The 23,426-nt window shown below is 32.0% G+C and overlaps 3 protein-coding genes across 4 annotated transcripts; all 3 read left to right on the top strand.

Annotated features, from left to right (window-relative positions):
- The first annotated feature begins 11,914 nt into the window (after window positions 1-11,914).
- Window positions 11,915-18,483, top strand: LOC129894476 (serine/arginine-rich splicing factor SR34A). Of its 2 annotated transcripts, XM_055970186.1 has the most exons (14): window positions 11,915-12,083; window positions 13,372-13,737; window positions 13,885-14,003; window positions 14,676-14,741; window positions 14,889-14,963; window positions 15,067-15,184; window positions 15,300-15,346; window positions 15,418-15,475; window positions 16,217-16,266; window positions 16,584-16,640; window positions 17,182-17,261; window positions 17,343-17,414; window positions 17,908-17,992; window positions 18,154-18,483. In XM_055970186.1, exons 3-14 carry the CDS (start codon window positions 13,917-13,919, stop codon window positions 18,172-18,174), a joined length of 816 nt encoding a protein of 271 aa, XP_055826161.1. In that variant the 5' UTR covers window positions 11,915-12,083; window positions 13,372-13,737; window positions 13,885-13,916; the 3' UTR covers window positions 18,175-18,483. The 2 variants fall into 2 exon arrangements, with proteins under 2 accessions (XP_055826161.1, XP_055826160.1); XM_055970185.1 differs by lacking the exon at window positions 13,372-13,737 and having other exon boundaries at window positions 11,916-12,083.
- A 946-nt stretch (window positions 18,484-19,429) lies between these two features.
- On the top strand, window positions 19,430-20,226 carry LOC129896096 (60S acidic ribosomal protein P1-like). Its single transcript, XM_055971919.1, has 3 exons — window positions 19,430-19,512; window positions 19,628-19,837; window positions 20,001-20,226. The coding sequence occupies exons 1-3, from the start codon at window positions 19,444-19,446 to the stop codon at window positions 20,052-20,054; spliced, it is 333 nt and encodes a 110-aa protein (XP_055827894.1). The 5' UTR covers window positions 19,430-19,443; the 3' UTR covers window positions 20,055-20,226.
- Window positions 20,227-21,821: 1,595 nt separating this feature from the next.
- Window positions 21,822-22,625, top strand: LOC129895357 (uncharacterized). The gene has a single exon (XM_055971069.1). The coding sequence runs from the start codon at window positions 22,090-22,092 to the stop codon at window positions 22,381-22,383; it is 294 nt and encodes a 97-aa protein (XP_055827044.1). The 5' UTR covers window positions 21,822-22,089; the 3' UTR covers window positions 22,384-22,625.
- The last annotated feature ends 801 nt before the right edge of the window (window positions 22,626-23,426 follow it).

Raw genomic sequence — 23,426 nt, 5'->3', positions numbered from 1 at the left:
AATAAAGAAACACTTAAACACACCATATAGGCATATGCATAATATGTTCTAGACATAGTATGGAGTCATTCGCACCACCATTTGTTAATTTACACTGAATATATCATTATCATAGAGTATTGAGATTAATTAATTATAAATACGCCATCAAATTCATTCTTCATTTTAATAAGTAGCTCGCAATCAAACATATATAAATAAATTCTCTATACAAATACAAGATAAGTTAATGTGTAAATATATAAGATAAGGTCCAGATCTTAGATAACATTAAAGTGTTCACTCGAATCTCATCGACAGAATATTACAATGTATAAAGTAATTTTTTATTTTTTATTTGTATATATGTAATTTTTGAATCCACTCAACACAAGACTAGCTCAACTATTGAGAAAGTTCAAAATTTATGTTGATATTTTAAATTCTATGCACAATATTTTTATTTTTCAAACTCTCTCAGTGAAAATTCTTACCATGTTTATTAGCACAAAACCATAAATATTATATTTGTCAATTTAAGAAAGGAAAAGGTTCATGTTAAATTGTAGAGGATAAATGAAATCCTTTACGTAAACATGTGACTATATTATTTAATTAAATAAGGCAAACAATAAATGTGACTATTGTAAGTTTGCTCTGCTTTTATGAATTGGTGTGTGCTTATTTGAAACAATTTGTGAAATCCTAATTAATACTTTCTCCGTCCAACAATACTTGTCTATTATTAATTTTATACAATTTTAAAAAAATTATAAATAAAAAGATAATTTTACCATATCACTTTTTGAATATAATAAATACAATATCTTGAAAAGTGTAATATGAAAATGACTACTAATTGATGATAAAAATAAATTAAAAACTAAGTGTAAATTATCTCTTGATTTCATAAATTTGATAAGTATTATTTGACATCTATTTTTAATATAAACATTAAGCAGCAATCTCTATCACATAAATGCGCGTTTAGACTATTAATGAAATGCACATTTAAACACTACAACAAGTTACATAATTATTTTCTTTAATTATCAATATTCTTCTATGTAGTAGTTTATTTATAAAGAAGTTATGAAAAATCATTTTTATCATACATGGAAGGTACATATCTTAAACAGTTTTTTTGTCAATTTATCTAGCATTTAGTGTTTGGAATGACATTGCAAATTGCAGCATGAATCATGTGCGTGGAAATCACATCACAAAATTGATATGTGGGACTAGTACTTCCACAATTTCATTTTTTTTTAGTTTTACTTTTCCTTTTTTAATCTGTTTAAAATAAATGTCACATTTATATTTAGTAGATTAATACTTTTACGCCCAACATCCTCCAATAGCGAATTTATATTTAAGATCATAAATTTTTTTAAATATTTTAATATGTTTTCAAAATACTATTTCAATTGGGACAGGTGTAAGGGGGTACCTATAAGCTGATGGAGACGGACACTTTAGCTAGTGTTTGGTCCTAAATTTTCAAATATTATTGGCAAGTTATTTTTTGGTGAATTTTTTGTGAAATTTCATTATACATTTAATCATAAATTTTCTTAAGAATATTTGACTGTTTCAAAAAATATTATTTATAACATAATTGATATTAATCAACAACTACAAACTAATTATCAGCAGCAAGAATACTAATCAGAATATTCTATTTTTGTTGTACTCAAATATCTTTAAAGATTGATTTTACCAACCTTCACAATGTCCTCATCCATGTAATTATTCTTTTTGATAAATATACAAATTAGGAGTCTTGCCTAAACTCCTCCATCAATTAAATGGACCTTATTAAAAAAATAAATTAATTTCGTCCCTTCCCATAATGATATGATAAAATAAGTAGCGTAGATACTTTAAAAAGAGCCAAACTAAAGTTGGTAGTTTAGAAAGTCTGTGTTAGGTTAAGTGGGAGGTTTATGCAAAGCTTATAAATTAATTGGGTCATTAATTTATCAACAAAATCGAAAAAAGATGCAAAGAATCAGAATAAGTTCACAAAAGTTGTTTTCTCATCCCAATTATTAATTTGTCTGTAGTTTGGCGTGCACTAAAGCACGATTATTGCATGCACCGATATTCTTTAGGAAGGATCCACCAAACCCACCAATAATTAGTTATATATCCTAGCATTAATATTATATATCCTCCATTTTATATTACTTGAACTTGTTGAGTTAATACATTATTTAAGAAAATTTTAATTAAAAGTATATTTTATTAAATTAATTTTATTTATGATAGTTTGGAACTATAAATATGACTAAAGTTATATTCCACGTCTTTGAAAAATAATGATTATATGATTTTTTTTAATCATAATATTTATATTAATTAATATATAATCTTAATTACTGAAAAATAATTTGGGGAATAGCTAATTAATATTGAGAGTACTACGTGAAGAAAAAATATATACTCTTCTCTTGATTTATAAAAAGTGACAAGTAATAAGAGTGAACGGAGAAGTACTAAGGCTAGTATTGGAACAAAGTGGAGTAATAAATTTTTTTTGATTTGTTAAATTAGATAAGTAAAATAGAATATTTATTTTTAATATAAAAGTCAAATAAATAAAATAAACGAAAATAAAATGATATAATTATTTTTTTGATATAAAGATCAATTAAAATGAAAAGAAAGAAAGTATATGCTAGTAATTTTTAGTATGCGTCACAACCTTATAATACTTTCTCCTGGATTATCAAGGGTAATGGTTTCCCTGTGATTCTTATAGAAATTGGTAAATTATTTTTATTTCCTCTGTCTAGTTTTATGTGTTTAGTATATTATAAATATATTTTTATTTATACTTGTTGATTTTAGTATATTAAGAAAAAAATATTTTTTTAATTTTTTTATTTTACCATTGACATTAACAATCCATTGATCTCTGAATCATTTCCTAAGTCCTTTTATTCACCATTAATATGGACATTATGGTATAATAAGCACTTTATTTATTATTTTTTAATAAGAGTGTAAAATTTGAACAAATAAAAGTGAATACACTACTAAAACAATTTGAAATTGGTGATAGATAAATTGTATAGCTAAATAATAAAATTCTTCATTAATTAAACTTTTTCGTGACGAAATGTCAGAATAATCATTTAGTTAAAAGCAATTTAATGACGGATTATAGATAAAGTTCGTAGCTAATTTTAATATTATTTTTTTAATGATGGTTTGTAATTTTGTTAATGTCCATAATAATTTAACGAGCCAAAAAATAACTTTATTAGGGGTTAGACAGTAACATGAGAGGAAAATCATTAAAACGTTGCACCAAAACACAAATGAACACACACATGAATATGGCAACACCCTATATTTGATACTTTTGATCCAAATAATTTGAATAGCTGGTTAAAAGGAAAGATGCTCCCTATTTAAGGAGACTTTTTAATTAAGAGTTTAGTAACATTAAATTTTTGGCGGTTCTTGGGTTCATTTGATTGGTTGGAGGAATATATGGAAAGATATGCCCAAATATAAAATTTTGAATAAAATAATAGTGTATAAAAACATTATTCAAAGACAAACATGTCTTCAAATTAAATCTTTTGGAAACTGTCCAACATCTACTAACAGACAAGAATTGCATAAAGTTCAGACTGATTTAAACAAATATCTACACTTAGAGGAAGATTTTTGGAAACAAAAAGCTGGAATGCAGTGGTTCCATGATGGGGATAGAAATACAAAATTTTTCCATGCTCATGTACAGGAAAGAAGGAAAAGAATGCAGATCAGAAGAATTCAAGGAGAAGATGGGAACTGGATAGAAGAAGAAGGGGGAATAATTGCTGAAACCATCAAATACTACACTGCTCAGTTCACAAAAGAAGAAGATCCTAAGGACTATGAAATTCTAAATCACTTACCCAGAATGATCTTTGAGGAAGACAATGTGATTTTTGAAGCAGAACCAACTGAAAAAGAAGTGAAGGCAGTGGTTTTCCAATTAAATAGTGACAGTGCAGGAGGACCTGATGATTTTACTGGGGTGTTTTATCAAGCCTGTTGGGATATCATTAGACAGGATGTTACCAATATGATGAAGGCTTTCTTCTGTGGTGCAGAACTACCCAGGTTTGTCACCCATACTAATTTGGTCTTAATACCAAAGAAAGATATGGTCAACATCTTCTCTGATATGAGACCAATTAGTTTGAGCAATTTTGTGAACAAAATCTTTTCGAGACTGTTACATGAGAGATTGGTTGCCAAAATACCTAATATTGTATCTCTCAATCAAGCTGGTTTTGTCAAAAATAGAAGTATTGTGGAGAACATACTATTGACTCAAGAAATTGTCTCTGATATAAGGTTGAGAACAAAAGAGGCAAATGTTATTATAAAGCTGGATATGGAAAAAGCCTATGACAGGGTATCTTGGTTGTTCTTAACTAAGGTACTCAGACAGATGGGATTTTCAGAGAAGAGTATAGACATGGTCTATAGGATTGTTAGCAATAAATGGTACTCTGTTTTGGTTAATGGGCAACAACAAGGATTCTTCCAATCAACCAGAGGAGTAAAGCAAGGGGACCCTCTATCCCCTACTTTATTCATACTAGCAGTAGAGGTCTTAACAAGGAGCTTAAATGCACTTCATCATAATATGCAGTTTAAAGGTTATGGCATGCCTAAATGGAGTCCAAAAATAAATCATCTTGCATATGCTGATGACATGATCATCTTTACTTCAACAGATATGGTTTCTTTGCAAAGAATAATGAGGATTTTGAGAAAATATGAGCAGACTTCTGGCTAAAAGATTAATATGAACAAAAGTGTTGTTTATATGCATAATAAAGTAGCAGGAGACATCAGTATAATAGTGGAGATTGTCACTGGCATGAATAGAAAAGAATTTCCTTTTATGTATTTGGGCTGCCCTATCTATCATTGTAGGGGAAAGAAGGAATTCTTTAATACTTTGACTCTTAAGATCATGAATAGATTACAAGGATGGAAGGGTAAAATGTTATCTTTTGGAGAAAGGGCAATTCTTATTAAACATGTACTTCAAAGCATGCCAATACACATGCTATCAGCTGTTAACCCTCCTATTGGAATCATCAGACAAATTCACAAAATGTTTGCTCAGTTTTTTTGAAGCAACACAATTGGGGGCAGAAGTAGACACTGGGTGGCTTAAAATAAGGTGTGTGTTCCTACTACAGAAGGAGGCCTAGGTGTTAGATCATTACATGATGTGTCATTAGCACTTTTTTGTAAGCTCTGGTGGAACTTTAGGACAAAACCTTCCCTGTGGAGAGATTTTATGACCAACAAATATTGTAAGAAAGAGCATGCTATAGTGGTGCAATGGAAACAGGGGTCACAGACTTGGAAAAGAATGCTAGAAGCCAGGGACTTAATAGAACACCAAATTTGGTGGCAAGTGAGGAAATGAGATTCACATTTCTGATTTGACAATTGGACTGGATTGGGAGCTTTATACTATGTAAATCCAGGGAATACTTATGATGCAAGAATTTAAAATGTTAATGAAATGATAGTACAGGGGAGGTGGAATAGAGAAAAACTTATGGAAGTAATTGCTGAAGATATTGTTGATCATATAATAGACAATATAACCACACCCAAGGAAGAAAGAGACTTTGATAGACCATGGTGGATTCTAGATACAAGTGGAGATTTTACAATTAAATCAACTTGGGATTTTATTAGGCTAAGGGGACCAAAACTGGACATTTACAGGTTCATGTGGATAAAGGGTTTGCCTTTTAAAATTTCCCTCTTCATGTGGAGATGCTGGAAATACAAAATTCCTACAGATGATGTTTTAAAGAAGATGAACTTTATTTTGGTGTCTAAGTGTTGGTGTTGTATAAATCCTAGAGAGGAGACTATACACCATATTTTCTTAACATCAGATACAGCTAAAAGGACTTGGTCCTTTTTCTGCAAGGCTGCAGGAATAAGGATGGAGGGGGTGCAACTGCAACAGCTAATTGTCAAATGGTGGATGGCACCAGTTACTAACAGATTGAAACAGATTTATGCTGCAGTGCCATCAATTATAATGTGGGAACTTTGGAAGAGAAGAAATGGTATCAAGCATGGACATAGAAAGATTAATAGTTCAGTTATTTATCTAGTCTTAATTTCTATCTAAAGACTAGTACAATATAGAAATCTCTCAATTAGAACTATCCCTCCTGGATGGAAAAATCTGGTCCAAATGCTAGAGGGAGGCAAGGCAAGAGTGAAGGTAACAAAAGTTAGATGGAATCTACCTCCACCTGGTTGGTGTGCTTGCAACACAGATGGTGCTTCTAGAGGCAACCCACGGAGGAGTGCCTATGGTTTTTGTGTGAGAGATGCAGAAGGGAACTTAATATATGCTAAGGGTGAGGAAATTGGTTATGCCACCAGTATAGAAGCAGAAATTGTGGCTCTTTTGGAAGCCTTGAAGTACTGTAAGCAACAGGGGTTAAATAACATCATTTTTCAGACAGATTCCCAAGCTATTCAAAGAATTTTGAACGGAGAATGGAAACCTCCATGGAATATTGCAGGTTGGGTAGATGAGGTGGAGGAATACAAGAGAAATTTGGAGGTCATTTTCAAACATACCCTAAGGAAAGCAAATAAACTGGTAGATGCTTTAGCAAATTATGCCCTAGATGAGGGTCCCCTGTAGTCTTATTTGTTTGAGGAGTTGAATGTGCAGATGCGAAGAATCCTAAATAGTGATAAGAGTCAAATTCCGTATCTAAGAATTAAGAAATATTGAAGGAAAGGGAGGAAAAAGGAAAAGGGAAACTGGAGACACAGGAAAGGAGAATGAGTTTGGTTTCTTTACTAATTGTTTGGTCATTTTGCAGGTCTACAAACTACACTTATTTGTATCAAAGGCAAAGAAGGCATATCACAAATTTCACAACATTCAGAAAACACACAAAAACAACAAGATCAACAGAGAGGTACAATACACACCAAAATCAAACTATACCAAATGAGAATCAGAAGAAACCATCAAATCACTTGGTCTCTTTATCATCTTCAACACTAAAGGGAGAAGAGCACAAAGACAGAAAAAGAAAGAAGACGAGGAAAGGTTCATCTTCAAAATAAAATTCGAGGCACCAAACACACATGCAGAGCAATCAGATGTGAATCAGAAAGAATCCATCAAATCAAATGGTCTCTTCATCATCTTCAACAGTAAGAGGAGAAGAGCACAAAAACAGAAAACTAAAGACGACGAAAATGGTCATCTTCTGCCTATTCAAGGCAACAAACACACATGCTGAGCAAAGAATCAGGTGTGAATAAGAAGAAAACCATCATAGCAACATCTCTTGGCCTCTTCATCATTTTCACAAGAACAACAAAAATGGCAAAGAAGAGCGAAGAAGAAGAAGAACATAGCAATTAGGGCTCCAAAGGGGAAAGTGTGGGTAGGTTAATTGCAGTAACTTTTTTTGTACCCAAAGACTACTATATTTACCTCTTTTACAAATAAATAAAAAAGAAGATAATATTTACCAAAAAAAAAATGTCTTCAAATTAAGTAATCAATGTATATCTAGTATTTCATGTATTGTAGTACTTACTATTTTCTTTTTTTCAAGTCAACATCATTAGCAAGAATAAACAGGAAAACAACTTGCAACCTTTTATGCCTTGAGAGATTCGTTTCAACAAGCTTAGGAGCCTAAAGCCAAATTTTATAGAAAGACCTTATATTTTTTAATTGACATATATAAATTGAATAATTATAATATATTTAATGCAATCCTATGAATGAGGTCTGGAGAGATAGGATATACACGGACATTCTATTGTAAGAAGGGAACAATGTAAAGTTTCAATAAAAAATATATAATATAAAGTTAAAATAATAAAAAATTAACTAAAACATTTAAAAAGTTTATATAAATATTGAAATAGCGTTGCACTGAATTTGATAAGTTGGTATAATGTTATTAAAATAGTGTTGAATTGTTGATTAGTTTTAGTGCTTGAAATTTGAAGAAAATACAAAAAAATAAATTTTATCTTTTTATTAACACACAACAATAGATTTTGAATAATGTAGAAGGTTTGACTGTTTGAGAGGCTTTAGAATATTCAATAATGAGAGAATAAAAATAGTGAAAGGGGAACGAAAAAGTAAATGTAAGAATAATAATATTGGTTCATGATAATCGTCAGAATATAAAAGAGGCAACAAAAAATATAACTACATAAGAAAGAATGCTATAATTAACTAAACACTATTTCATTTCTCAATTATTACAATGATTCCTATATTAAATGAGGTAAAAAATTATTATATTTTATACCCAAAAAAATCTTTTCAAATTTAAAAACATATAAGATTTTTTAACAATATATATTGTATACATATACATATATTTTTGGAAGAAAATGGGGGCCCCAAAAAAATTAAGACCTCAAACAAGTGCTTTAGTGACCTTATGGTCGAAACGGCTCTCATAAACCTTGTTGGTTTTGAATAGCAAGGTTTTGTGTGGAAGACAACATTTTATATGCCTTTATGAACACTATAAATAACGGTTCAAATGCTTATATTGAACATATTTAAATTTACTTGAAAGAATAAAAAAACTCTCCTTTTCGTGTCTCTATATTTTTTGTCTTCTTTCTTGCTTATATTATTAAATATTCTTTTCGCAATTTTTAATAACATGATCCAATTTTGTATACATAGAACTTCCTCCAAGTCTACATATATAAGAGGGAAGGCCCAAACAAGTAAGATTATTTGGTGGACTAAGGATATACATGAAAGCTTACTGGGCTTGTATCGTTTATCTGCTTTTTGACGTGCCCAATGGGCCAGTAATACTGATATAATATTGGGAAAATAACAGCTATACCCTAAAAAGGAAAAATATTTATCCTTAAATGTCCTATTACTTTTCTACTTCATTTTTATTTCAAAATGACATATATTTATTTTAAAATTCACGCGTGATATTAGCGCCAAACTACATGATATCAATAGAGTATCAATATACCGACGAAGTATCACAAAAGATTAATCTCAATCCTATATGATTTTGGTATGGTATTAATATCACAAAAAAAATATTTTTTACTAATTTAGAGTTTAATAAATAAGATTGTGATTTTAATAATTTTTTCTTAATTTTTTATTTTTTATTTCTTAAAAAAAGAGTTCAATCCTATATGATACTGATAGGGTATCAATATACAGACGAAGTATCATAGAAAATTAAGTTCAATCCTATATGATACCGATATGGTATCAATATACCGATGGAGTATCACAGAGAATTATTTCATAGCAGTGATGCTAACGTCAGCATGACGTAATGCGCGAAATTAAAAAGAGTAAGTGGGTAAGAGGGTAAATAGTTTGGGTCATGAATTTATTAAGGGTAAATAGTTTGGGTTGAGTCCAATTTAAATAAATAATTTAACAATTGAGTTTATTTTGTGTAATTTTTCCTAGAATATTTCTAAGGAAAACTTTCATAAATAAAAATAGAGTAGTTTTTTTTTTGCACTAAATATGGTTAAGTTTTAAAAAATAGCCTCAAATGAGTGATACATGCATCAAAAAAAATACATCTATACACATTGTTGATACAGTAATGTAGATATTGCAAATCATTTTTTTTCAAGTCCTAACCAACACAATTTTTTTTAAACAGTTCAAAAATTTAGATATGAGATCCTCTTGATAATTTCATTTTTTTAACATATTATTCACTCAAAACGATTCATGATTGCGACAATTTTACCTCGTAATTTATTTGTTAATTATGCACAATATGAGAACTATTAAATTGTGAATTTGCAAAATTTTATAAAGGCGATTTTTATGATAATCAACTCGCATATATTTCATTAAACGATAATCATTGCTTCAACAAACTTAAATTATCACTAAATTAGTAAAAATTTACCATCGTTTTTACATGATTGGTGTTGCACCACTAGAAGTGAGTTTCACGGAACAACTCATTTGCAAACTCCCTACTGTCACCTATATAATTTAAAGAATCTTTTAAGAAATGCGAAAAAAAAATTAGAGTGAAAAAAGGGATGGAGACCAAAAATTAATAAGACTACATAGGATAATGAACCAACAATTGGGCTAAATTTGATTAGTACAATAATCATTGAGTAGTAAATTAATAATTTGACTAATTTTTGTTAGTAAAATGACCATTCCGAATGGCCATTCCTTTTTCCTATAATTAATGAATTTCAACTATTAACATTTCTGAAGAAACAATATATTTATAAAGAAAGTCTTTTTTGAAGTCAAAAAAGTCATTAGATTGAAAAATAAATAATTTTATGGGATTAACTGTTTATCCTTTATATAAGCTATTTAATTCCATTATTTTAATATACATCCTGGTATAGAATAATTTTGAACTAATAATACCCCATAATTAAATACGAAATGAAATACTTTTGCATTTTATCACAAAATTATTAATTTTATCCTATAAATCAAACGAGCCCTGACAACTTAGTTCAGCTTTAGTAACCTTAGGCTATTTCCTTGTTATTTTTGACCCCCATTATTTACGTTATATCAAATAATTTAACTTCAGTAATCAACAATCAAAGTATTTCTCCTTTAATTATGCCATTAAAGTGAGATAGGGTTTAATAGAACATCAATTTGCTTTTGAGGTGTATTAATAATAATGATATTAATTGTGCTGATATTAGTTAAATTGAGATTATTTTTTATACACGGTTTAATTTGGTGTATTAAAAATACACACATTATGTAATGTATTTTTTTCCCTATATACATAAGTACCTTAACAAATACATCGGAATAGATGTGAAAAATGTTTTGAACAACAATTGGGTGTTTAATCATATTAATTGATGAATTGATAATTTTTGTATTGTTAAAAGCAAGCAACACAAATTCCACTAGTTTAGGACCTAAATATGTGTCTTCTGTGAGTTTTTAAAATTACCATTCGTGTCAGATTTCGATCACTAGATACGTGTATTCGGCACGTCTATATACATGTATCTCAGATAATAGGGTCAAAATTATGTGTAATTTATTTTAGGTAATCCTAGTCGTATGTATCTGAAATACACTAACTCTCTCCTAGTCGTATGTATTTGAAATACACTAACTCTCTCACTCTTTCTTATCTCCCCTGTGCTCTCCTCTCTAGTTCATCTCTTTCCCTCTCTCATTCGCCTCTCTTCTATGTATCTGTATTTTATCGTGTATCCGACTTGTAATATGGTATAAAATTATTATTTAATGAGACAATATGTAATTATTTCAAACTATAGGGATGATTAATGACTATAGTAGTTTTTTTCCGTATAATTGGATAGTTTTGACCTATTATTAATCCTATAATTTGTCATGTATTATTTATACATAACACAATACCAAATAAAGGGATCGTTTGATAGTGAATATAAGAATAGAGTTGAATAAAGTGCATTAGTAATGGTGATGTTACTAATGTTGATATCAGTTACGATGAGACTATTTTTTCATGTATTGTTTATTTCGGTGAATTAAAATAATATGCATTATATGTATAATTGTTTTTTAAAAATTATTTGTTCACACAAATACCATTCACAAATACGATGAAAAAGACGTGAAAAGGGGTTTAAAAGATAATTACGTTTTTAACCATGCTAATACATCCATTGCTAATACCTTGTGAGATATTAGTTATGCATAATATATTACCAAATAAAGTACACACAGATTAAAAAAGATATACCAAATAAGTTATTAATAGTATACAAAAATAATACATGCATTACTCTTATAATACATCCTACCAAATGACCCTGAAGAAAGTGAGATTGCAAAAGGGAACATGTGTATATAAACCAAAACTGAGGGGTTAAAAGAAACTAAAGTAAAAGATCAAGGGAACAGATCCTAGACCGTTTGCTTTATAGTCAGAAAAGCCCTAAAATCAACAACTCTCTGGAAGAAGAGTGCAGCACAGCACCAGGAGAGAAACCCGACAAGAACCGGAGAAGAAGTTGATCGTCAAATTCATCACAATTCCGAATTGAAATTCCAGGTAATATTTAATAGATTTTTTACTCAGAGCCCTGTTCTACGATTAGGGTACATTTATTAATCCCTGAAAAGGGTCGAGGGGGAAGAAACCCTAGTTACGAATCTGTAAAATTCTTACTGAAATTAGCTATCTCTGTATTTTCCGGGTGCTCTGTGTTCAAATTGATCGTTTTCTGTGTGTGGCAGAATGGGTTCATTTCTTTATCGCAGGGTTGGTTTTAGCCTGGGTGTATTTCTCACTGTTCATCGACTTTTGCTAGAAAAGCTCGAACTTTTATTGGTCGTATCTCTTGTGGTACATAACGGTGTGTTAGTTTTTTCATCAGTGAATTTCTAACTTCAATAGCATTTTCCCCCTTCAGAGAGCTGCTACCATCATATCGGACTTTGCTAGGCAGGAAATAATAGGAATATTGGAATTGAAAGATGAAATTCTACTTGTGTAACATGAAAAATACTTGATGGGTGTCCTTGGTATGGCAGAGAATATTTTATTGAATAATGTTTTCCTCATTGAAATCATTTTCCAATGTTGGTTATCTTGAATGGTTGAAAATTCACCACCAAAAGTTGAAAACAACTGAAGTCTTTTTCCATCACGAATATTTCTTATCTCACTCCATATCACTTGCTTCATCAAGGTCGTTGTCAACTTTAATATTCAAAGATTTCACCAAAACACCATCCTTCATCTTTTATGATTGCCAGGGTGGAGTCACATTACAGTTTATGGGTCCAGTAGCCTTGGCCCAAATCCTGTATTTTATATTAAAAAATTCACTTAATATGTATAATTAATTTATCTAGAACCCATTCTCTTCATTCTCAAAATAAATAAATAATTTACCTAGAATCCTATCAGATGCCTTTTCTAAAATTCAGAACCTGTAAACTCAAAATCCTAGCGCACTTGATGGTTGCCATATAATCCTATTTTTAATCCAACCAAATATTGAAAAACAATTTAGGCAATGATCTGCAAAAGTAAATCCTTTTTCGCTGAAAATATGTTGCATCATATCCAATTCTCATCTTTGTAGTTTCCACAGTTCAAACAATGCTTTACTGATAATTGGTGATGTAGAAATCTTATCTTATCTTAGGGTTCAGGGAAATGACATCAGTTGCACTAAACTGGTTTTTTGTTAAACTTAAACGGGAAAGGAATATATTGCATGCCTTGTAGGAGGATTTCTCAGTGCTCTTAAAAATAATAAAGAAAAGGTAAAATGCATTAGTGTGTCGCGATCTCACCTCATCTTATGACATAAATCCTTTCTTTATGATAGATTTCAAGCGCTTGGAACAAAAATGAGCTTTGGAATCATACATAGGGATGTATTTGGGGGAGTGGGACAAGTCAGGGTGGAGTATTTGGGTTTTATGTATAGTTGGAGGTTCTTCCTCACTCTCAGAAGAGCTATCATCTGCAAAAATATTGAGTGGATGAGGAGATCAAATATTAGTTCAAATAATTTTTGCTTTGGAGCATCTTGGAGCATATGAACAATGGAGCTTGTGGAGCATTAGCTTAACTTGGGATTGCTCTCTTGGTTTCATAATTTTTCTGTTTGAATCTATAATTTTGGAGCATCATGGAGCATTTGAGCAATGGAGCTTGTGGAGTACAGCTCAATTGAAGGATTGCTCTCTTGGTTTGCTTCAGATTTTTTCTGCTCGATTCTGTTATTGTCAAGTCATATACAGAATGATAGAAGTTTATCCATAATAACTGTTTAATTATTTCTCTTCAGCATTAATTGGAATCTCAAAAATTGTTTATAAGTTACATCTACGTGCAGTTTTGCTGTGAATTCTCCCTTCATCGCTGAGAATGAGTAGCCGTTTTTCACGCTCAATCTACGTTGGCAACCTTCCAGCAGATATAAAGGAACTGGAAGTTGAAGATCTATTCTACAAGGTCAGTCACACTCACTTATTTAGACACTCTTAGCTGCAAAGGCTTATTTTCTTGTGGAGAAGTTAGTCATCAATTGTACTTAACTCATAGGTCTCTGGATTCAACCTTCAATGCATAAGTTATACTTGTAAACAACAAAAAACAACGGCCTCAGTTGAGATTATATTGCAGATGAATGCATTCCTAGATATGCTCGTTCTGTGAATTTCATTACAATGTCATCTGTATACATGGATGAAATTTTTTGATTTGCCTCTTATTGTCTAAGTGTTGTTGATGTTGTAAAGCCTAAGTGTAGCCTCGTAAGAGAATGTTGCTGTACTAGTAACAATATTAAGTTATGGTTGAAAACAAAGTGTGATGGTGAGGGAGGCTTCTTCTTTGGTATCCTGCACTGCATCCTCCCTGCCTCCTTTTATTTTTCCTGTTATAGGTTCAGTCTTTCTTCCCTACTTGCTACTTTAGGCTAGAGGCAGTGGTGCTCAATACCACTAGTATACTGTTTACCCGATTGAGAGTAAACAGTTAGAGGGCATCGATTTGGAAGCATCCAGACTTGTCTTGAAATATAGAGCTGGTTTAGCATATGTTCTTGCTAACACTGTATCCTAATCTTCCTTATAAAAGAAACACTGTATCCTAAACTTAAAAAGTACTTCTCCTGTATTGCAGTATGGTCGTATATTGGACATTGAGTTGAAGATTCCACCTCGTCCTCCTTGCTATTGTTTTGTGGAGGTATGTTTATTCAGCATATGTACATGTAAACAGTTTTCTGTAGTTTGAAGTTTGACCTTGTGCTGTCAGTTACTTTTTTTTTTCTGGTTGTCAATTGCTTCTTTTGTCTGCTGATTATCTGGCATTTCCCTTCCCTGAATTCTTTAGTTTGAAAGTTCTCGAGATGCAGAAGATGCCATCAGGGGTAGAGATGGCTACAACTTTGATGGCTGTAGGCTGAGGGTAAAAACTATTCCCTTCTTGATTCTCTCATATTCATAGATACACAGATCTATGTAGGAAATATGAGCTTCCACGTGGTTCACATTTTAGATGCATGATATAGGTTGAGCTTGCTCATGGAGGAAGAGGGCCATCATCTTCAAGTGATCGCCGAGGCAGTTATGGCAGCAGTGGTGGTGGTGGAGGGCGTCATGGCATTTCTCGGCATTCTGATTACCGAGGTTCCAATATAACTTATTTGAATGTCTCTTGAAGTTTACTGTCTTGATTGCCTTTGTTGTAATTGTCCCTGATCATACAGATGTCTCTTGACTTATTCTTGTCATTTATATACAGTTATTATTCGAGGTCTTCCATCTTCTGCTTCTTGGCAAGATTTGAAGGTAAGTAAGATATTTCCTTATGGTAGTTTGTATCTGTAACAATTGCAGTAACCTGCTGGAAAATGTGTCAGGATCATATGCGGAAAGCTGGGGATGTGTGCTTTGCTGAGGTTTCTCGTGACAGTGAAGGTATGACCAAGTCTTACATGCTCAAAGACATATCTAACAGGATCCTTTTACTTGTTAATTTTAAACAATACTCGAGAATACTGGAATCATGGTGAAAAAACTGCATGAATGCGACTCTGATCTCCAAGGAAATTAAAATCAGAAAATTTGCCAAGAATTTAAGTGCAACAAAAGTGCCAGGTTTTTATCAAGGAAGGAAGAAAGAAAATTAATTACACATGCAATTTAAGGAAAAGAAGTGCTACAGAGAAACCACTCACCATTTGAAGACCATATTAAATTTCTAATGCAAATGCTATTAGCTCTAAGTTCTTCAGATTTAGTGCGTAGTTTTCTTAATGTTAAATTTCCAATTTTTTATTCCTAATTACTTTGTTATTCATTCATAAAATGTTTCTTTAATGATTAATATCTCACTTTGCCAACACTAATAGTTTTCCCCTCTTTGAGACGGTGCATTGGTGTAATGAGGTGTACATCTTAGCACCTTGGCACTTCGTAGCGAAGTGCTGAGACAGCGAGGCTGAGGCCATGCTTCAATTCACTTGTCTTTTGGCCTTTATTGTGCCTCAAGCAAACCTTTGAGAAAAACTGGAGTGCAAGAAGAAAAATGCAAATGTTGTATTTTTATTTTTGTAAGAATTGAATAGTCAGGAAAATTGTTTTTAAGTGACATTTGTGTTTTGTTCTTGTGCTAGCTGGGTTTATGTCTGTAGTTCTAAATTTTCTTGTCCATATCAGGAACCTTTGGCTTGGTGGACTACACAAATTATGAAGACATGAAGTATGCTGTAAGTTTCTTATCTGCCTCATTATATAATGGGTTTTAAACTCAATATATTTTATCTTCTTTTTATTGAGGAGTCCGACCCTACTCGCATGGTTGAGTTTCCCAAACTTTTAAGTTCCTTGGTTCATTAACCATTGGAAGGATGGTTATTTGTCGTTTTTTAATAATTTCCTCTGCAAGTAATTCTTGTGTTTTGCATGTTTCATTGCTCATGAATGTTTAAATCTACAACTCCCCTGATAGTGATTGTTTCTTATTTTATTGTGTCTCTTTAGAGAAGGTCCAAGCTTGTGATTAACATGCTTTCTTTTCGTTCAGATAAGAAAACTTGATGATACCGAGTTCAGGAATCCTTGGACAAGAACCTACATCCGGGTATTTGTTTATACTTGTTTTTCTTTACACTACAGTTTTTTTCGTTTTCTTCTTTCAACCCAAACTCTTGGAAACACTTTTAAGTTTAGGTCAATGCTTAATCTCTCAGCATATTCACGGTGTATGGTGGTGATTTCCTGATTCGATGGGTGGTTTTTAATACTCCCTTTGTTCAATTTGTTTGTTTTACTATCCTTTTAGCCTGTTTAAAGAAGAATGTCTCTTTTCTAATTTGACAACTCTTTAATTTAAACATCCCACCAGGCATGTTTAGGCCACAAGATTAAGTTTTTTGGTACATTATGCATTTATTTAGTTTAAGACCACAAGAGTCAAAAGTTTTTGTACTTTCTTAAACTTCATGCCAAGTCAAATTAAGACAAACAAATTGAAACGGAGGAAGTATTGGATATCTAGGATTTTTACAATACAATTATCCAGTGAACGTGTGTACTTAGAGTTAGTAGTAGCAGGGATTTTCGTATTTACAATGTATTTTTACGTTGATGCTCATTTCAATTTTCTGTTCCTTCATATATAGGTAAGAGAATACAAGGGCAGTCCTTCAAGAAGTCGTAGCAGGAGCAGGAGCAGGAGTAGAACTCCAAGGAAGAGTAGGAGGTATATCAAGTTGCAGATAATAAATGAACTTGTTTATGTACATTCCTTTTTCTATTGATGTCTTACTGGGTGTTTACTCAGATCACCTGCCCGTTCAGTTTCGAGATCACCACTGCCGAAGTCTAGATCTGCATCTCCTGTTAAGTCTACCAGGTATATGACATTGCATATTACTGAAAAAGTTTTCCAATTTTCCTATGTTTGGTTGGTCAATATGTTTGGAACACATTTTCTCTAGGAAAACATGTTCCTTAAAAATGAGGAAAATTACTTCCCTAATAGTAGGAAAAAACAAGTTGTGTAAGTGACATTCCAAGTTTATTGTCTCCTCTCCACCCACCCATCCCAATCCCGCCGATCCCCACCCCTTGACCATCGCACCCCCTGCTACCCCCGAACCTCCACTTTCCATCCCATCGTGCCTCCATTGCTATATAATATGCAAGTGCTCATGAAATGAGATTTTTTTGCTTACTTACCAAACACTAGAAAATAAGTAAGAATAACACTTGTTTTCCAAGAAAACATTTTCCGTCATACCAAGCACACAAATTGTATTTTTTAAGTAGGTACTAATATAACCTTTTCTTTTCTATTTTCAATTTAGCTTTAAGTTTTTTAACACGAGCTCATCATCTGCGTTCAGGTCCAGGTCCAGGTCATTGTCCAGATCAATGTCAAGGTCAAGGTCTAGGTCACTGTCAAGGTCCAGATCGGCATCACCGCAGCAGGTTAGGCTATTTTTTTGTATTTATTTAGTGTTTTGCCTCTGGATGATCACTTCTATTTTTTGTTGTCTGGTTGCAAATGGTCCCGACTAGAATTTTGGATGCTTCATATTGGCCTTGCGTTTGGACTCTTCTAATGTTTGCATTTTATGGTCTTCTTTCAGGCACGATCGAACAGTGGCTAATGCTGATGCAAGATTTGTTTAGTGGTGTTCTCCTCTTGAAAGGAGAATCTGAAACTCTATGTTCTAAGTTTGATAGGAGTCTGCTATGGACTAGAGCTGTATTAAAGACTGGAACCTTTGGAGGTCTGTTCTAGTAATGTGTTGTTTTATCTGAGAGCTGCGGTATCCTGTTCTCTCGGCTGTCATTAGTCATTGGCCAATCAAACATGTAGACTTTTGCACAGTGGTTTTTCTGCTTAATTCACTTCCGACTATTAAACATTTGCTTGTTGAGACAGTTCATTTCATTTGTTTGCTGATGTGATACTATATCTGGTTGTCTCTTCTCGCACTTGGTATTTGTTGAGGCTTTTGATATTGCCGAACCGTAAATTATTCTATTGTGATCCGTCTTAACTACAGGAAAGGCACTGGCGGGAAGGACCGCCGGTGTGGTGTTGATCACAATGATTGTGATCTCTCTAACTGCCTCTGAAGTGCATGTGTTGGGGTTAAGTGGTAGCTAGTTAGTACATTAAGGGTGGGATGCAGTTGGATCATGTAAGTTTGATTTCACAAACAGTGAGGAGTTTGGGATAGTCGAACTCCACTTCACTGTTCAAGGATATATATGTAAGAACCCTGACATATGGAAGAGAGAACTATAGTCTTGCATGTCACTTCTCGCAAAATTTAGAAACCGTAACCAGCTTAAGAGGCAATTTCGTTAAAAATCTTAGGAACATGAATTTATTCTTGATCGAATTAAGCCATTATTTAAATCGCTTCACCAAAATAATAAGTAATTTATACGTTATTGTAAAATATGTTTATTCTAGTTTTGTAAATTCTAATAAAACATATTATTTTGATGAATTGATTTAAATAATGACTCATTTTGAGAAAAAAATGTATTAATTGATGTGTATTTTGTGAAGTACATATGCTTTACTAATATGTGTAAAATAGTTACTATATCGCATTTGCTTGATCTGAAGTTTATAATATATTTTCAAAGGGCATCCAACTAACGACGCTACAACATAATCTAACTAATTTTTGACACTTTCACTAGTTGGGTGGAAAATAAATAAATATTGAAGAGAGTAAACAGGTAAGTATCTATTCTTGTGTAAAGCCGTTAGACTCGTAGCACCTGAAATTCGTAACGTACGCCTAATATTTCGTACCTTTTAATTTACAGTCCTCTAAATAGTAACGTCTTTTCTATAACAAAAACTGTTTTTTTTCCTCTTTATCATTCTTTACAACTTTATCAATCGTGCAAAAATGTCAGTTGGGGAACTTGGTTGTACCTACGCTGCTTTACTTCTTTTCGATGATGGCATTCCAATTACTGTAATAATCATCTTTCATCACCCGCTAATTAATTTCTGTTTTTTCATAATCTTTTAATAACATAATATTTGTTGCATATATATATATATATATATATATATATATGGAATTTCAGGCAGAGAAGATTGCTACGGTGGTGAAGGCAGCCAATATTTCAGTGGAGTCTTATTGGCCCAGTCTTTTCGCCAAGCTATTTGAGAAGAGGGACATTGAAGATCTCATCTTGACTGTTGGGACAGGTGGCGGTCCAGCCGTAGCTGTTGCTGCTGCCCCGGTTGCTGGAGGTGGTGGTGCTGCTGCTGCTCCCGCTGCTGAGGAGAAAAAGGTAACAACAAATTTGTCATAAATGTAATTTATTTCAATTCGTTTGAACTATTTACTTATTTACTTTTTAGTCTGTCTGTTTAACAAAGAATGATACTTTTCCCTTTTTAACAACTATTTAATTCTATTATGACGTGTTTGTTTGATTGTACGTGTGCTTGCAGGAGGAGATAAAGGAGGACAGTGACGAGGACTTGGGATTAAGCTTGTTTGATTAGAAGTTTCTCTCTTTTAAGACATTGTTGGCTTTTCATATTTGGCTTAATTAGGTGTTTTCCTGAGAAGGTTAATTGGCTAATTGCTCATTATTCTTATCATTCATGGAATGTGTTGAAGACACTAAATTGATGTCTAAATATTACTGTGCTTTGCCGATATTGTTCTCTCATTGTTTTTGTGAATTGATTTTGAGTAATATATGTTGATAGTGATTTGGTACACTAGACATAATGTCCTATCTGAATTGATTGTTACACAGACTACAACTTATGTCCTATTTCCATGAGAACTATGGAGGGTCAGGGTGGAAATCTCAATAAAAACAAAAATGCTAGGTGATTCTTTAAGCAAATTAAGAAGGACTCATAGTCGAGTTGCATATAAATTGTGGCTCTTCACTATGTATATTGTTATTCATCATAGGATTTATTGGAAGTATGCAACTCCGGATGATCAGCCCACGTATATTGCTCTTAAACTGAGAACAGAATAATTCACACGATTTGCCTTGTTGTCTATTTATCTTAGTTTACCCAAGATAGGATCAGATCAGCTAATTAATCACTACCGTTAACTTATCTAAATAGATCACTTTCGTATATTCACTTTCATAATTGCTTGCCTTATATATATGTACTCTTGGAAGTTGGGGTATTGCAAATTACCCGTACGTTACATTATATCCAGGTTTGTAAGTAACATATTACATTAATTGTGTTTGACCGAAGATATTAGAAAAAGTAATGCATGTATTAGTTTTAGTATTATTAATTCTTGTTTGGTACAGTTTTTCAAGACACGATTGCTTTGAAAGTGTATAAAACTAACTAAGAATGTGAACAGTATTTCTTTTACAAACAAATATTTATTTTTTAACAAATTATATAATGCATGTTGTTTTTCAATAAAATCTTTATACGCCTTGTCAAACAACTCCTACGTCTTAGATATTGAACAAAATCATGGTCGAAGAAGATTCCTTCATTCACTACTTGCTAACAAACAGAGCAACGTCAAGATTTTGACTTAAACCTCCTTTTTAAGTCAATCATGGCTGTTTCTTGACCAAGTTTGACTACGAGAACCCATAATTAATACTGCATCCGTTTTAAAATAAATGTCACTTTAATAAAAAAATATACTCAATATACAGTAAATAAATATAATTATTAAATTATTTTTATTTAATAAGTCTCTTGAAAATGAAATACTATCCAATAGATGAAAATGAAGTATAAAAATATAATTAAAAACACATATTATTTTAAAATCCATATACAAGTTGAACAGCTTTTCAAACTAACTTTATTGATCACGTCAGGCCCACCAATATAGAATTGGTCCCTTGAGCTTATCCACACTGCCTTGACAATGGCAACTACCGTTGCTCTAAAAAAGGGGTAAAAGAACACGTATTCATGCCTCATACCACAACAAACATGACACGTTTCACCTTTCATTTAAAACCAATTTCATACTGAAAAAAATACTCTTTATGTCTCAATTTATATCACGAAATTTTTAGGTTCGCATTTTAAAATTTTAATTATAGATTTAAATATAATTTTTTTTTTAAATTTTTCCTTAAATGTTAATAAAATATTGAACGATATCACGTAAATTAAGATGTTTTCAGATTTTTTGTTAAATGTATTAAAATATATGAGCTATATGATGAAAATTGATTAGGCAATTTCCAGTTAAATCCAGAAGATATGATGCGGTTTTAAAATATACAAGGAGACCGAAATGACACGCGTTAGTTTACCAAGTGCCTTGTGAACCAGTTCAACGAATTGGAGAAACAGTATTGGAAATTTCGTTTCTCCTACTCCCACTTTCCAGATCTTTCTTTAATCCAACTCCCCACTATATATACTCCTGTTTCTGCAACTTCTTTTCTTCGTACTCAACAACACATTTCTTACATAAAAAATAAATAAATCAATCAACAAAGCACTACTTTCTTAATTTTCTTTTGTTATTTGTGGACTAGTAATTTGCAAGTTTGAAGCAATAAATACACCAACGACGATGATGATGTCAATTTTCAGTTCCTTTGATGCCCTCTCTGCTGAACTTTTTGGGCAGAAATTGAGTTTTTCTAAGGCATCTAGTACTGAGACAAAACAACAACAAGGGATTGGGACTCTTGTATCAGATCACAAAGCCGTTGCTTCTCCGCTGTCTACTTCTTCGACTGGTGTTCTGAAGAAGGCCGGAGAGGCAACGCCGCCGTCATCTTCGCGGCAACAGCAGCAAAAGAGGCAGAGGTTTGCACTGGAATTCGACGGCGTCCACTGTTTCGAAACTATCGTTCCCTATTGATTTTTTGTATTTTTACTAAAATTTCGAGATTGAAAATTCATTTATTCTTCTCTAGTCATGATTGTTATGCCCTATTTTTAATCGAGGTTAGATAAAGCACAACACCTTGATACTAAACCAGATCGAGCCCGGGATGCGATCCCGTTCCATCAATGCTATGAACTCTGAAAAAAGATTGATTATTGTATAGAGTCGCCACCTAATTTATTAAGGAAAATAAGGAAAACCTATTTGATGCATGACCTGTATGACTCACGTTTTAATCTGCAAAAAATCAGTTTAGATTCTAGGTAAGAGTTTACATTATTCCAAAAGGAAGGTGTTAGGCATCCTTCGAAATCCACAAAATGTGGTACCCAGCTAGACTTAATTCATCAAAAAGGGAGGAGATAAAATTATTATTTGCAAGTATAACAAACATATATATAAAAATATATACACTAAAATTGTATAAGAATATATGTATAAAAAAAAAGTATGTTCTAAGTAAGTAAAGTATATTATCACCAATTATGTGTAGAAAAATATGAGAAAGGTATATGTATATAAAAAAGGTAGTTTTTATGCAATATTAAAAGAATAGCCTTTTATTCATATGAACAAAGAATTCTTTTATCATATGAAATGAAAAATAATTTTGAATATTATTTGCAGAAAATATCTCCGAATACATGTACAGACACTTGGTAAAATATTAATAATGAATAAATTATTATCAAAATAATTTTAAAATATGTGTGTATATATACTACAAAAAATAGAATTCTATTTTATAGTAAGCTCAGAGGCGTAACTGTAATAAGTGTTACATTCCTATTAGAACGTCATGGTGATTCGTAAAAAAAATCAATTCAATTGTTCAAAAGAGATTTTAAAAGAAAATAGTTTAATTTAAGGAGTCACCATAATTTTAGGATAATTAGAAATCAATCAATTATTTAAAAATGTCTACAAATTCAATGGATCCTAAGTAAGTGGTTCAAGTTATTTCAAAGGGAAGGTATCTGCATCCTTCGAAATTCACAACTGCAGGTCCCAGTTAA

The sequence above is a fragment of the Solanum dulcamara genome, chromosome 7, assembly GCF_947179165.1.
Source record: "Solanum dulcamara chromosome 7, daSolDulc1.2, whole genome shotgun sequence".
NCBI classification, from domain to species: domain Eukaryota; kingdom Viridiplantae; phylum Streptophyta; class Magnoliopsida; order Solanales; family Solanaceae; genus Solanum; species Solanum dulcamara.
Note: the sequence above shows the minus strand (reverse complement) of the source record. Positions and strands in the feature narration are given on the sequence as shown.

Coding starts and splice junctions, on each gene's coding strand:
- LOC129894476 (XM_055970186.1), top strand. CDS start 13,917: ATGAGTAGCCGTTTTTCACGCTCAATCTACGTTGGCAACCTTCCAGCA. Junction 15,347..15,417: donor CTTCTTGGCAAGATTTGAAG/GTAAGTAAGATA, acceptor AAAATGTGTCAG/GATCATATGCGGAAAGCTGG. Junction 17,415..17,907: donor TCTCCTGTTAAGTCTACCAG/GTATATGACATT, acceptor ATCTGCGTTCAG/GTCCAGGTCCAGGTCATTGT.
- LOC129896096 (XM_055971919.1), top strand. CDS start 19,444: ATGTCAGTTGGGGAACTTGGTTGTACCTACGCTGCTTTACTTCTTTTC. Junction 19,513..19,627: donor ATGATGGCATTCCAATTACT/GTAATAATCATC, acceptor ATGGAATTTCAG/GCAGAGAAGATTGCTACGGT. Junction 19,838..20,000: donor CCGCTGCTGAGGAGAAAAAG/GTAACAACAAAT, acceptor GTGTGCTTGCAG/GAGGAGATAAAGGAGGACAG.
- LOC129895357 (XM_055971069.1), top strand. CDS start 22,090: ATGATGATGTCAATTTTCAGTTCCTTTGATGCCCTCTCTGCTGAACTT.